The 14237-nt window shown below is 37.4% G+C and overlaps 1 protein-coding gene across 1 annotated transcript in view; it reads right to left on the bottom strand.

Annotated features, from left to right (window-relative positions):
* Positions 1-14237, bottom strand: part of FRAS1 (Fraser extracellular matrix complex subunit 1) — a 461640-nt gene that overhangs the window by 92712 nt on the left and 354691 nt on the right. Inside the window, exons 36-40 of the mRNA XM_081241677.1 lie at positions 12686-12817; positions 11458-11583; positions 7955-8202; positions 2345-2493; positions 1996-2158 (exon numbers count right to left, since the gene is read on the bottom strand). Coding sequence (XP_081097803.1) covers positions 1996-2158; positions 2345-2493; positions 7955-8202; positions 11458-11583; positions 12686-12817 — 818 coding nt within the window. The remainder of the gene's footprint in view (positions 1-1995; positions 2159-2344; positions 2494-7954; positions 8203-11457; positions 11584-12685; positions 12818-14237) is intronic.

Here is a 14237-nt window from a genome sequence, read left to right as displayed (position 1 = left end):
CTTCCGTGTTTCCCTTCAAAGTGGTGCTTCCTTCTATGATGGATCTGGTTGTAAAGCAGCTCTGGCCCATTCTAATCACCTACCTTGGAACAGCTGCACGACAGGATGGTTGCCTTCCTTCCGTATCAATGTTCAAAAGCCCGCAGCTACAGAATGATTCATCCAGTCCTCCCTTGGATACTATGAAGGTAGCTCTGTCCTATAGGAGTTCCCAGCAGGAAGTCCCATTTATCCCATGATAGTGTATGCTTATAGGTGTGCAGGAAGAAAGGGCTCACCATACCTGAAAGCTAGTGCTTATCTTACTGTCAAGGAGGAAAATAAATCGGTTATGAGTAAAAGCAGTTGCTCCAGCTACCTTTTTCCTTTAGGGCCCTGTTTTGTATGCTTACTTTGCAACCTGACCCTAGTGTTTTTTTGCTAGCTTGCTGGATATGAAGCTGCTTACTTCTGAATGACTATTGGCTAAATATAGGAAGATCTACAAGTTACAAAGTGGAAGATCACCCTGACTCTGGGAATGGGGAAGGTCAAAATGATTGCCCCGAAGTGTGGACATGAAAAAAAAAATGGGTGGAATATCAGAGCCATTTAGAAACAACTCAGTTTTATGAATTTTCAGTTGTTCAACAAAACCAGGAATCCTGAGTTTTTGGCATTATGGTATGTACGTAGAGCAGAACAAGGAAAGTGAATTAACTTTTATGGAATCCCTACCATGAGCCAGTACTCTACTGGGGCTTTTTAGTGCTACTTTATTAATCATCAGAGTAATCCTTTATGTAACAGGAATAGTAACACTTTAAAAATGAGGAAATTGGGACTTCCCTGGTGGCGCAGTGGTTAAGAATTTGCCTGCCAATGCAGAGGACGCGAGTTCGATCCCTGGTCTGGGAAGATTCCACATGTTGCGGAGCAACTAGGCCCACGCACCACAACTACTGAAGCCCGTGCGCCTAGAGCCCAAGCTCCGCAACAAGAGAAGCCACCGCAATGAGAAGCCCGCGCACCACAACAAAGAGTAGCCCCACTCACCACAACTAGAGAAAGCCCACGTGCAGCAATGAAGACCCAATGCAACCAAAAATAAATATAAATAAAATAAATAAATTTATAAAAAAATGAGGAAACTGAGGCTAAGAAAGATTATATAATTGATCCAAGGTCAGTCAGCTAGTAACAGAACTGGCACTTGAATTCAGGTCTAGGTAACTTCATGATCGAGGTACATTATATTTCACCTCCCAACGCCAAGGAGCTGTCAATATTGTTTACAGTGATAAGTATCAACTCCATTTAAGATGGGACCTGGGAGGCTTCCCTGGTGGTGCAGTGGCTAAGAATCTGCCTGCCAATGCAGGGAACACAGGTTCGAGCCCTGGTCCAGGAAGATCCCACATGCCACAGAGCAACTAAGCCCGTGAGCCACAACTACTGAGCCCGCTCACCTAGAGCTCATGCTCCGCAACAAGAGAAGCCACTGCAATGAGAAGCCCGCACAACGCAACGAAGAGTAGCTCCTACTCGCCACAACTAGAGAAAGCCCGCATGCAGCAAGGAAGACCCAATGCAGCCAAAAATACATAAATAAAATAAATTAAAAAAAAAAGGGACCTGGGGACACTGTCCATATCCCTATATTTTAGTTGCTGCAAACATTAGACTATAAACTCCTCAAAGATACCTTCCTACTCCTACTGCTATATACATCTAGCATAGTATACAAAATACTATACACATCTAGATTTATGTCTGGCACAGAAATACTTGTTGACTAATTAAATAATGTGGATATAATGATTTGATCTTCTGCATGTAATTATTTTCATACTTTTTGAAAAACTGATGCTTGAAAGCCATATGTATCTTGATACTATTGCCTAGATATTTGAGGGGAAGGACTTGACAGCCAATTTAGGTAGAAATCCTTCATTCACACTGCCACAGACTCCTGCTCTCTACAGCACCCACAGTTCACTGATCTGAACTGCTTACGGTGATAAGGTCAGCGAAAGCAATGACTTGGGGTGGATCCTTGACGGGAGTGATCATGATGGTAAACCTCTGATTGTCCAGGCGGTTGTGGTCCAAATCAGAGACAGAGAAGTGGAAGCTGTCAGTAACCAGATGACCACCGGTCTCAAATGCAGCTGAGTACCTACAAAGGCCAAGAGAAGAGCAGAATGAATGAACTACACCAACAGGTCGAGTAAGATGACTGAATCTTTGTTTAACAATGGGGCCAGAAGTAACATAATCTTTCAAGGGAGCTACTGGTTAGTTGCTTACATATTTTAATACAATTTAAACAAATTCTGTCACGTAACACCAGGTGGTTATATACCTAATTTTCTTGTTGTTGATATCTTCCATTGTGAAATTGGAAACCTCTGAGAGTTCTTCCACCTCAGGTCCTGAGGTTCTTAAGAGAGCACCATACACAGGCAGAGAACTTAACTGAATCCAGATCTCTGGGTCGGGGGAAGAATCATCCTAATTAGGCAAATATGAGGCAAGACATGAATGTACGTTTGCAGGAATCAATATTTCCAGTAAAGATCTCGGGTGCTCCCTTCTCTACTAAATGGAAAAATCTCTTTCCCTTTGTGATAAAGCAACACCGTTTAAACAGCATGAAAATCCCAGTATTTATTCCTCCTAAAATGTCTTTTTGATAATGTCTTCTTTGAAGAGTAGCTCAAGATAATAGTGGGAAATGCACTTTAAGTATAGAGCGTAAAACAAAGAGATGCCCTATGGTTACTATAAGAGCCACACAAGGTTTTGTTTTTATTACAAGCATCTAGTGAAGAGCAAAACACAGTCAGAAATATGTCATCCTTCTAGAAACACAGTTGTAGGATTCTTCTAGAGTTTCTAAGAATAGTTTGCTTTTTAGAAACAGGTAAAATTCCACTATAACATATGATAACAATTTTAAAATTCTGTGAAACAAAGAATGGAAGGTATTTAGCTTAGCCAAGGACTCACTTTAAGTAATATTTAACGCGATAAAAATTTTAGTTTAACAAAAGAATTTAGGAAATTATGGATTTCATTCTACCTAGACCGAACCTATGGATGTTCAACCCCCAAGATGCCCAATATTAACAAAGACCATTTATTTCCCTTTCCTCTGCACTGTTTACTCAGAAATAAAATTGGCTTTCTGTGTTGCTACCTGGACAATAATTGAATGTCTTAATGAACAATTTCTTCTTTCTTCAAGGATATTTTTGGAAATATCTAGGAGGGAGGCAACAACTTCTTGGAAAGATTCCCTGAGTCATTCATCTTTTAGAGCAGCTGGCTGTGAACATGAGGGCACTTAACACTTTACCACAGCAACAATGAAAATAAATATTGTATAGCCAAATGTATTTTCACATGCAAATTTGCATGGCTATGTTGTACAGTTAGTTGAGGTATGAGATCAGGAATATGAGCACGGCTGCCTGGTGATCTGGGGCAGCAGGTTTTAGTCAGCTCTCATTTCTATCCCAGAGACCTTTGTAAGTTGACAGTTCAGAGCCTCAGTGAAAGATCATAGAATTTTCCATATTTCTTCACATCACTTGATAACAGCATGGAAGGAATCTCAAATTCATTGAAGCTGCAAAACTTCAGAAAATTTCCCCTAAATTTATACTTTAAAAGTTTCTCTGTTTTTCTACATGAGTTATCAAATACAATATGCAGGCTTCCAAAAAACTACTTCCTAATTTTACTGTGAGTATCCTCTGAGAGAGAATTTTTAGAAGACAGCCAAGAGTTCTAAGGTATTATCTTCTGAGATGGTGATAAACTACAAGGACAGAGCTCCTGGCTCTTGATTAGAATAAAAAGCTTCTAAATTCCACATTGGTAAATTTGGCAAAGAAATGCAAATTGCATGTCAGGCACAACACAACTTATAATTTTTCAAATCTCAAATGACTGTTGGGTTTGAAACAGTGTGAAATCAGTTGGATTTTTTTTTTCTGAAAATGCTGTCATAATTTAAAGAAAATTACTATTTTGGGATGTCCAAGATACCGTGGGTGAAAAATTCATAAGAATATAGACTTTGTTCTTATGTAATTTTTCTACTCAAAGACCTTCTCACCCATTTTGTATTCATTCCCTTTTTCATTTTCTTTTTATTATTTATACATTTATTGACCCAACATTCAACAAAGGACTAGAACTCTGATGATTAACATTTATGTATGAGCTCCTCTTTTACCCTGTCCCTGGGCCTACCATCACCCTGGATCTTGTTTCTTATTTCTTTGAATTTCTTGATATAGTTTGATATAGTATTATAAAGTAGCTTCAGTTTATTTTTAACTTAAGAAAAGGGAGTTAGACACTCCTCTTGTGGAATTTATTTTTCTTTTTACTCAGTAGCAGACTGCTAAGGTCCATTAATGTTGTTCTGTGCAGCTATAGTTCATGTGTTTTGAGTGTTCTCTAATATTCCATAGAGTAAGTACACCACAAGATATCCTGTTGATGCTGATGGACATTTGGCTTATTTCAATATTTTTGCTATTATAAACAGACTACTGTTACAAATAGTATTGCTATAAACATTCTTGTATATATTCTTGTGAATATCTTGTGTACCTATGAAAGTGCCTCTTGAATAGGAATCTAGGAGAGGAACAATTAGGGTATATGAACATTCATCCTCACAAGACAAGGCCAAATTCTTTCCCAGAGTGGTTGTTCCAATTTACAGTTCCATTAGCAAAGAACCTCCTGTAGATCTATTTCCTCTCCAACATTTGGTATTTTCATACTTTAAAATTTTTGCCAATTGAATTGGTATTAAATGGTATATAGTCTTAATTTGTTTTCCCTGATGTCTAAAAAGGTGAATGTCTCTCCTTATGTTTATTGGCCCTATGGGTTCCTCTTCTGAAATTCCTGCTGATGTCTTCTATTCATTTTGCAAATGGATTATCTTTTTCTTCTTGATTTGCAGACGTTCTTTATATTTTCTTTGTTATTTTTGGTTATATGTGTTGTAAATATCTTTTTCCAACTTGTAACTCGTTTGTTTTTTTGTATTTATGGTGTTTGGGAGAACATAAATTTAATTTTAATATAGTCAAATTTATCAATTTTTTCTTTATAGTTAGCACTTTTTGTTTCTAGTTTAAGAAATTCTTCCTTTTCCCAATATCATGAAAATATTCACCTATATCCTATAAAGAATTGTACACTTTTACTTATGACACTTAAGTACTTGATTTGCTACAGTTAATATCTGTGTAGGGTATGAGGTAGCAGTAGTCTTTTTTTAACATATGAATAGTAATTTTGTGCAGATTCATGTTTTAAATAGTTTCTCCTGTTTCCACTGATCTGGCTTGCTATAGCTGTTTTATATTACAGTCCCAAGTGTGGGTCTGTTTCTGGACTCTCTAGTATATACCAGTGTATATTGCTTTAAACAGTGCAGGTTTATAATGAATCCTGATACCTACCAGGGCAAGCCCCTGCCCTCCTGTCATTCGTTTTCAGAATTTTGGCCCTTTGTTTTTCCTTCTATATTGTAGAATCAGCTTATCAAGATCATAAAAAGTCCACCGGGCTTTTGATTGGCACTCGATTGAATGGAAAGATCACTTGTGGGAGAATTGCTATCTCTTTGATACTAAATCTTCCTATTCGTGAATATGGCGTATCTTGTCATTTATTTAGTGCTTTTTAAACGTCTGCCAATTAAGTTTTACAATTTTCCCTGTAGAAGTATTGTCTTTTTTTTGTTAGATTTAGTCCAAAGAATATAATTTTTGTGATGCTATTATAAGTGGTATCATCTTTTTAGTTACACTTACTGGCTATTTTTGCTTATGAATAGAAATGCTATCGTTCTGTTGACCTTCTATCTGGCCCCCTGGTAAATTCTCCTTTTATTTCTAAAACTTTGTCAAGAGACTCCTTTAAATTTTCTTTATAGTCAGTTATAGCATCAATTTTGTTACATTTATACCTAATATGTGTTAAGTAATATTATTATATATGGTATCTTATTTTGAATTAGTGTATTTTTGGCTGGTGCATAGAAATCTATTAGCTATTTAAGATTAATCTTATATCATCCTCTCCATATTACAAATGAGAAAACTGAGCCCTAGGGAGTTTAGTGACTTGTCAAGGGTTATTATGCTAGTAAAAGTGATGAGCTTAGATTAGAACCCATTCATTCTAACTATAAAACCCATACCCTTCCTTACTTGTTTTCTTGCAGTACATAACAAATTGTGTATAGGAAACCACCATTAAGAAGCAAATCACACAGAATCCCATTTTTGCCTTTTGCCTCTCCTGACATCACTTAACCCTCTTGCAGTTCATGATACTCTAATTAAGAACAGGCTCACCTGTTCCTATCTTTTCATATTCTGCTCCATTTATGACCAGGGTTTCAGATGGCTTTTCCAACTTTTCTGGATGTTCACAGCAAACTCACTAACTATGAATGTCTAGAAAAATCTTCCCCATGACATTAAATACAAAACTCTTCTACAACCCTCAGAGAAAGTTAGTGTATAACTTAGCTAAGTCTTTAAAATATGCTACGCTTTCAGTGAGCTAGGATAATTCTTTTGGAGTCTTTCCGCTCTAGTGGGTAAATTCACATTCAATCAATTTCTGAAAATACATGTTCAGTTGCCAATGGGCTTGCATTTTGAACTGCAGCTTATAATATGCAGTTGACAGGAAGGAACTGCTCCTGGAATCCTATTTTGGTCTGTCAAACATTTTTCAAGCCTTGGTGATCTACTGATTAAATCTGTATACATACATTTTTATGAATTCGTGTTTCATAAGATTCAAAAGACCATAACCTATGGTAAGAATCACCCGTTAATTAAAAAACAAAATCAAAGGTGTTCTGAAACTATACTAGACCCATGAGAAGAATCAGGGTGGAACGCTGTTTCCCATAATTTAAAAAAAGACAATTTTAGGGGAAAATCTGTGCAGAAGCAATTGAAGCAATTGTTCCCAGGCCAATGCTTCATCTTAATGCTACTATTCAGGACTAGATTTTATAGCCAGACTATTCAGCTCAGAAAAGGATTACTTAAAACTATATAGTGTTTTTTTTTTAAAAGGCCAGGTTATTGGTGGAAATTTTAAGATTAGCAAAGGAAAAATTCAATACTAAGAATGATTACCATTCAGACAATTATTCTTATTTTCAGCGTATTTGTCAAAACTACTCATTATTATTTTTACATGGAGAGTTCACATCTGTTTACAGCATACTTAAATGAAAAATAAAAGTAATTATCCTCATTATCCTTAGCTCCAGAGGTAAAGTCAAGGAAAGAGGATGAGTTTAATTTAGCCAGGATCACTTATCAAATTAAGGTCAGATTGGTGGAAAAAACAACAACAGAGTTCCTGAATCTACCCTTAGTCCCCAAACCACACTGCTTCTCTTGGGACACTGGATGGAGGGTGAGTCAGTAATCCTGCCACAGGAGCATGCCAGCATTCTGTCCAGAGCTGGACCTGAGACAGACGCTGGTGAACAGCAGGCTCTCTCTCAGAAAAGTGCACCCTGAAATACCATTACTTATTAGTCACTGGCCAGGTAAGTTCTTCTAAAACGCTCTTCTCCTAAAATTCCCATTTGAAATATTATCGATGGAGCTTAAAATATGGGGACTTGGGCTTTTTGACACTGGCACTATTTCCAGGCGACAATCACCCATCCCTACAAATAGGGATTTCATCAACATTCTGCTCATTCACTTGTCTGCTTGGGAGACAGTGGGAACAGCTGCAATAAAGAGTGTAACTATTCCTAAGAGTAGAATGATAGGGAAGGGGAGAAAAAAGTTCTTTTATGGCCATATGCCTGATGGCCCAAATATTCAGCCATGGCATCCCTTTCTAGTCCGCCTAGTCAGAGGGTGCAGTGGACAAAAAGACAAACAGAAGAACTTACAACGTAAGCAAGATGTGACCTAGTGATTATAGTTGTGCTTTTACTGGCAACGGTGATGCTCAGAGAGGCGCCAGCAGCCAGCCGAGGCCCCCGGGCCTCAGACAGTGACACCTCCACCCTCACATCCACTGTTGCTGCTGAGATGCCATCTGTAACTGAGATCTCCATGCTGTCCTCCCGGGCAGAGGATCCATCGTGTAGATACTGCAGAACATTTTTCTCTACATCCTCATATGTGAAAGTGTCACCTTTCAAGAATAAAACAAATTGCAAAAAAACCAATTACTTCTGGGAATAACGCTTTTCATTTCCATAACACCTTTGTTCTCAGGATTTCAAAGTACATATAGGATCACAAACTCTGGGAGCTGTAAGTTAATTAGTCCAACCACCCTCCCAATATAAGATTCCCTTTATACTACCCTTGCAAAAGGGTTATTCAGCCTGTCCTTCAACACGGCTCAAGGTGGGAGCCTCACTGTTTTACAAGGGAGCTACTTCCACTAACGATAGCTGTAAAATTCTTTTAAGTTTTTAATCATGTTGAGCCAAAATCTGCCTCTAAGCTTCACTCATCACTCTTCGTTCTAGAGAATAAAGAAAATGCCTCTGTTCTTTATGATAGCCCTTCTAGAATCTAATCTTGATACTGAAGATTTACTGAAAAAGTTAAGAAGGTAAATTCTGCTAGACAAACCTGTAAGAGATCTTTGTTCTAATTGAGAACATAAGGTTTTTTTAAATTAAAAAACACTTAGAAATTGAAAAATATATTTAAAGTTAGAAACCTAAACTGTGTAGGTCTAGAGTACTAACTTGTGTTAGATCTGATAGGTGTGGTGTGAAAAAAAATGTCAAGGTCATAAATGTTTAAGAAAAATAGGTTTAAACAAAATTTAAAATAAAAAATTTTTAAACAGCAAGATTCATTAGAATTCTAGAATCTCCAATAGTCAACATTAAAGTTTATCGAAATTATTTGGTCATAGACCCCTTTTTATGAGAAATTCTACTTAGTGCCATGGGTCCCAATGATTCCACGAGCACAACTGAGGAATTGGTTTTCTTGGATGTTTTATTCAATTCTATTTCTTCATAGATTATTGACTGCCATAATTGATGTTATGTAATGAAACAAAATAATTTATTTATTCTTTGTATTCATCTTCTAAGCCTCCTCTTTCAACATTGTGTTAATGTGATTTACTGGTGCTAATGGTAATGTGCCTAAAAAAAGTAATAAAACTAATAATTTACAAACATCTTTAGAACTCGTATATTAATTACACAAATATAGGTTAAATATAATGGTAAAGAAACGGGGCTATGAGTGTTATGCTCCTAACATAGTTCCCTTAGGATGCCTGAAATTTATCTTTTTTTTTAACATCTTTATTGGAGTATAATTGATATACAATGGTGTGTTAGTTTCTGCTTTATAACGAAGTGAATCAGCTATACATATACATATATCCCATATCTCCTCCCTCTTGCATCTCTTTCCCACCCTCCCTATCCCACCCCTCTAGGTGGTCACAAAGCACTGAGCTGATCTCCCTGTGCTATGCGGCTGCTTGCCACTAGCTATCTATTTTACACTTGGTAGTGTATATATGTCCATGCCACTCTCTCACTTCATCCCAGCTTACCCTTCCCCCTCCCCGTGTCCTCAAGTCCATTCTCTACGTCTGCGTCTTTATTTCTGTCCTGCCCCTAGGTTCTTCATAACCCCCCCTTTTTTTTCAGGTTCCATATATATGTGTTAGCATACGGTACTTTTTTTTCTCTTTCTGACTTCACTCTGTATGACAGACTCTAGGTCTATCCACCTCACTAAAATAACTCAATTTCGTTTCTTTTTATGGCTAATATTCCATTGTATATATGTGCCACATCTTCTTTATCCATTCATCTGTTGATGGACACTTAGGTTGCTCCACGTCCTGGCTATTTATTGTAAACAGAGCTGCAATGAACATTGTGGTACATGACTCTTTCTGAATTATGGTTTTCTCAGGGTATATGCCCAGTAGTGGGATTGCTGGGTCATATGGTAGTTCTATTTTTAGTTTTCTAAGGAACCTCCATTCTGTTCTCCATAGTGGCTGTATCAATTTACATTCTCACCAACAGTGCAAGAGGGTTCCCTTTTCTCCACACCCTCTCCAGCATTTGTTGTTTGTAGATTTTTTCATGATGGCCATTCTGACCGGTGTGAGGTGATACCTCATTGTAGTTTTGATTTGCATTTGTCTAATGATTAATGATGTTGAGCATTCTTTCATGTGTTTGTTGGCGATCTGTATTATCTTCTTTGGAGAAATGTCTATTTAGGTCTTCTGCCCATTTTTGGATTGGGTGGTTTGTTTTTTTGATATTGAGCTGCATGAGCTGCTTGTAAATTTTGGAGATTAATCCTTTGTCACTTGCTTCGTTTGCCAATATTTTCTCCCATTCTGAGGGTTGTCCTTTCATCTTGTTTATGGTTTCCTTTGCTGTGCAAAAGCTTTTAAGTCAGAAATCTATCTTAATGATACTTCTTTTGTTCAGTAATTTTTTTAAAAATCTGCCTTTGTGACTCCTAAGTGCCTATTTGTTGCTCTTACAAATTCAATGTACCTTCAAGGTCAAAGATTTGACACCCTCTCTCTGCAGAGATATTCAGAAGAACGCATTATTACATGCCTATTAGGAATTATATAAATGTTTTGAGAAAGTACAGATTGTCAGAATAAGTATACAGCATCCCAAGGTGACAACTTTGAAAGGGATAATAGTCACTTCAATATATGAGATCCGACTATTAAAAATTAGATTTAGTTGTGTTCTTTGCACTATTCTGTACTTCCTAAACAATCAGTATGTATTATTCTTTATAATCAGGGAAAGCGCAGTAAGTATTATTTTGGAAAGCTGGGCACATTACCACCCTTTTTTAGTGGGTGAAGAAACATGTAGTTTACACTCTCAGAGTCACAGTGCTTAAAATATTGTGAAGATTCACATACCAAAATAAGGAAGACAAATTTATCTCCATGAACAGATCATGGGAAGCTGACAACTCATGTAAGGTCGTTCTAAATGCATTTACTCCAGGTTTCAGAAATCAACAAATTTTACCTACAACTTGAGGAAATAGCTTCATAGTTTTGGGGTGTGGGTAGTGGTACAGAGAAAGAAGTCCCAGATACTTCAGCCAACGGACTAAACACTAAAGGTTTTTCCTTTCTACACATCTCTTTATAGTTTATCCCACAATGTTGCTTTACTTCTTGTCTGAGACATAAAACCGACTGCAATGTGAGAACAATATTCTGTGATAACATATATGAGAAAAGAGTCTAAAAGAGAACGAACATATTTATACATATAACTGAATCACTTTGCTGTACACCTGAAACTAACACAACATTGTAAATCAGCTATACTACAATAAAATTAAAATATTAAAAAAAAAAAAAAAAAAGAAATCCAAGCAGGCCAACGACAGAGTGAGCAGCTACCTGAGGCCATGGGCCCTGGGAACCCAGCTGTGTACTTAAGGAGCACGCCATGCTGGGGAGGTTTCCGGAGCTCAAAGAGGAGTTCTTCAGGCACTGTCTCCGTGTCTCTTACTACCAACTGAAGTCCTGCAGTCAGGAGAATAGAGCATGGTGAGAAGATGTGTACATTAACAACTGTATACTCTGGATACAGTAAAGCCCCAGGCCAGGCTGGAAGCCATATTGTGGGTAATCTGATGGTTGGAAGAAAGTGCTGTCTAATTTGAATCAACCACAAAAAAGAGTGAAAACTTGATAATACAGTCAGTTCCCAAATTACAAGTAGGTTCTTCCAAAAGTTAACTTACTAGTAGGTAGTTCTGAATTCAGAATACCTTTTTTCTTCCATACAAATGAGGGAATGGTAGCCCATGAAAAGGTCAGTCCTGACTGACCAGGTAGGTTTTCTTCCAGAAAATACTCTAAGAAATTGTGTTTGCTTTTCATCATTTCTTCCCTTCTCCTTTCTCTGAATCTACAGAAGAGCCAAGTTATTTTAACAATGGCTACTCTGGCCATCACTGACATGAGAAGGAGTGGGGCAAAAGGGACAGTCATCTTTGTATCTGTGGCTTGTTTATAGGTTGGATGATAAGTAATTTTAGGCCAATACCCACCCATATGTAGGAACTGGATAAGGATGTGTAGAGCACAGCTTACAAAAATCACAATACTATTCGCTCTTAAGATGTTCTTGGTAAAAGAATAAACTTCTAAAAAGTAAGTATACTAATAGGTAAATAAAATCACATATAAAACACTTGGGACAACTCTAACTCTTCACAGCTTCTGAAGGTTATGGTGACTTGTCACTCCTACTGTTACTCTTTACTTTCTAAAGAGAAAACAAGAGCAGTCATTGAAACCACTTCCCTCTCTTCTCTTCTCTGCTCTGTGTTACTTTATATTTTAGTGATGGCAACAAATCAAACTCCTAGAGACTGGAAAGTAAATTCTGTGTTGTATTCCATCACTGAGCATTGGCTTCTGAAGGGTTTATTTCCTTCTCTCCATGCTGCTTCCATATGCGTGGAAATGGGCAGAGGGATGGCTATGGATGAGATGCCTGCAACTTCTGGAAGAGAAGGTCACTACTTTTTGGTAACCATGAAGAGATTTATACAGGGACTGTTACTGAAATATGGTTCCATTTCCAAAGCCATGTTTCTTTCAGGTTCCCAGTTCTTACCTATGGAAGTGCTGCCTCCTGGGCTGACTTTAAGCAGTGGAGCTGTAACCTGGAACACTGGCGGGTGCCAATCAATGCGAAGTAAGTGAACAGTGAGGGCCATCTCTGGACTTGTGTGCCCTCCATCCGAAACTAGAAAGAGTACACACACACACACACACACACACACACATCAGTTTGTAGTCTGGTCACCTGTAGGCTAGTTCTATAAATATGTAGCCAGAAGCTTTTTTAGATTACCTTAACACTTTGAAAAGATGCTTATAAATAGAAAATGTAAGCAAGCAAGATACTGTGAGCTATTCTACAAAGCTCTTTCTACTGAATAACAAAAAAGCTAAAACCATAACAACAAAGTCATTCTAAGAAGCAACTTTCACAACAAGGTGATACTGACAAATATTAGTGGAAGGGAAAGTAATACAAAATATGCACTCTTAGGTGATGCTGGTATAAGCTTTTATTTATGGAGTATTTTAGATTCAATTCATTCTTCCAATGTTCCAGAGAAATAGTTTTACTTGGGATATCTCTGTTAGAAATGATGTCTGTCTCATTATAAGATAATTATTTAAAAGAATAGAAAATGTCTACACAGATAATTCTAATGTCATTTGTTTGGAAGTAAGCAGACCCATTTTTACCTAGTCGTTATGCACGATGCAATAAATGGAAGAGCACCTTTGTGAATAAAACATTGACCTTAAGATTTTATTCCCCTGGATTGCCTGACATCCAAGTGAGCACTGATCACTGGAGAGAAATGAAAGCAGATTTGCCAGACCCTTGATTCTTATTTCCACTTTCCTATATCTTAACATGCCTTCCCTTCTCTAAAAGCCAGGTTTGGAGGAACACCTGCACCACCCACTCATTGATGTATTTATCTGCAGTGCCTATTGAGAAAACTGCACTGTTGATATTTTAAACGTGTGGTATGCTTATACATGGGTTGGTTACAAGAAACAGGTTTCCTTCACTACTTTCTTGTGGACTTAGTTAACAAGTCAGTAGGAATCTGACCTCTACTTCAGCCAAGTGAACCATCACTTAGTGACTCCTGGTGATGATTCCAACAGGTTTTAGATTTGTCTTTTCCTTGAGAACACATCTAAAAGATATGGTTGAATTTTATAAGGTGCATTCCATGTCCTAGAGAAGTCCAGAAATAGCCCTACTGAAGGAGAGAAGATAGTATCCCTGTGAGAATGAAGGTTTCATGGCTCTGGTCATTCGGTCAAATGTCAAAGTTACTGTATCTGCTTCTTTGTGCTCAATCTTTTGTGCTCTCTGGATAGTCCGAGGTAGGGACCAATGATTCTTAACTTTTGGGAGTTTGAAGACAAAAGTACAAAGTTTTCCATAAATTTCAGTGGATTCAGGATTCTCTGAAGTCCCTGGAATCTAAGTTAAGAAGTCCCTTTATTAAATAAAAATAAATGATTGCAAAATACAATTCTATCTTTTTAATGTTTTACATTGATTTTATTTTTAAGTGTGGGGGGGCACCTCAGGGAGTCTTCACCATCCTTACCTTACAGAAGAGGAAAGG

This window comes from Mesoplodon bidens (assembly GCF_964165515.1).
Source record: "Mesoplodon bidens genome assembly, chromosome: 1".
Classification (NCBI taxonomy): domain Eukaryota; kingdom Metazoa; phylum Chordata; class Mammalia; order Artiodactyla; family Ziphiidae; genus Mesoplodon; species Mesoplodon bidens.
Note: the sequence above shows the minus strand (reverse complement) of the source record. Positions and strands in the feature narration are given on the sequence as shown.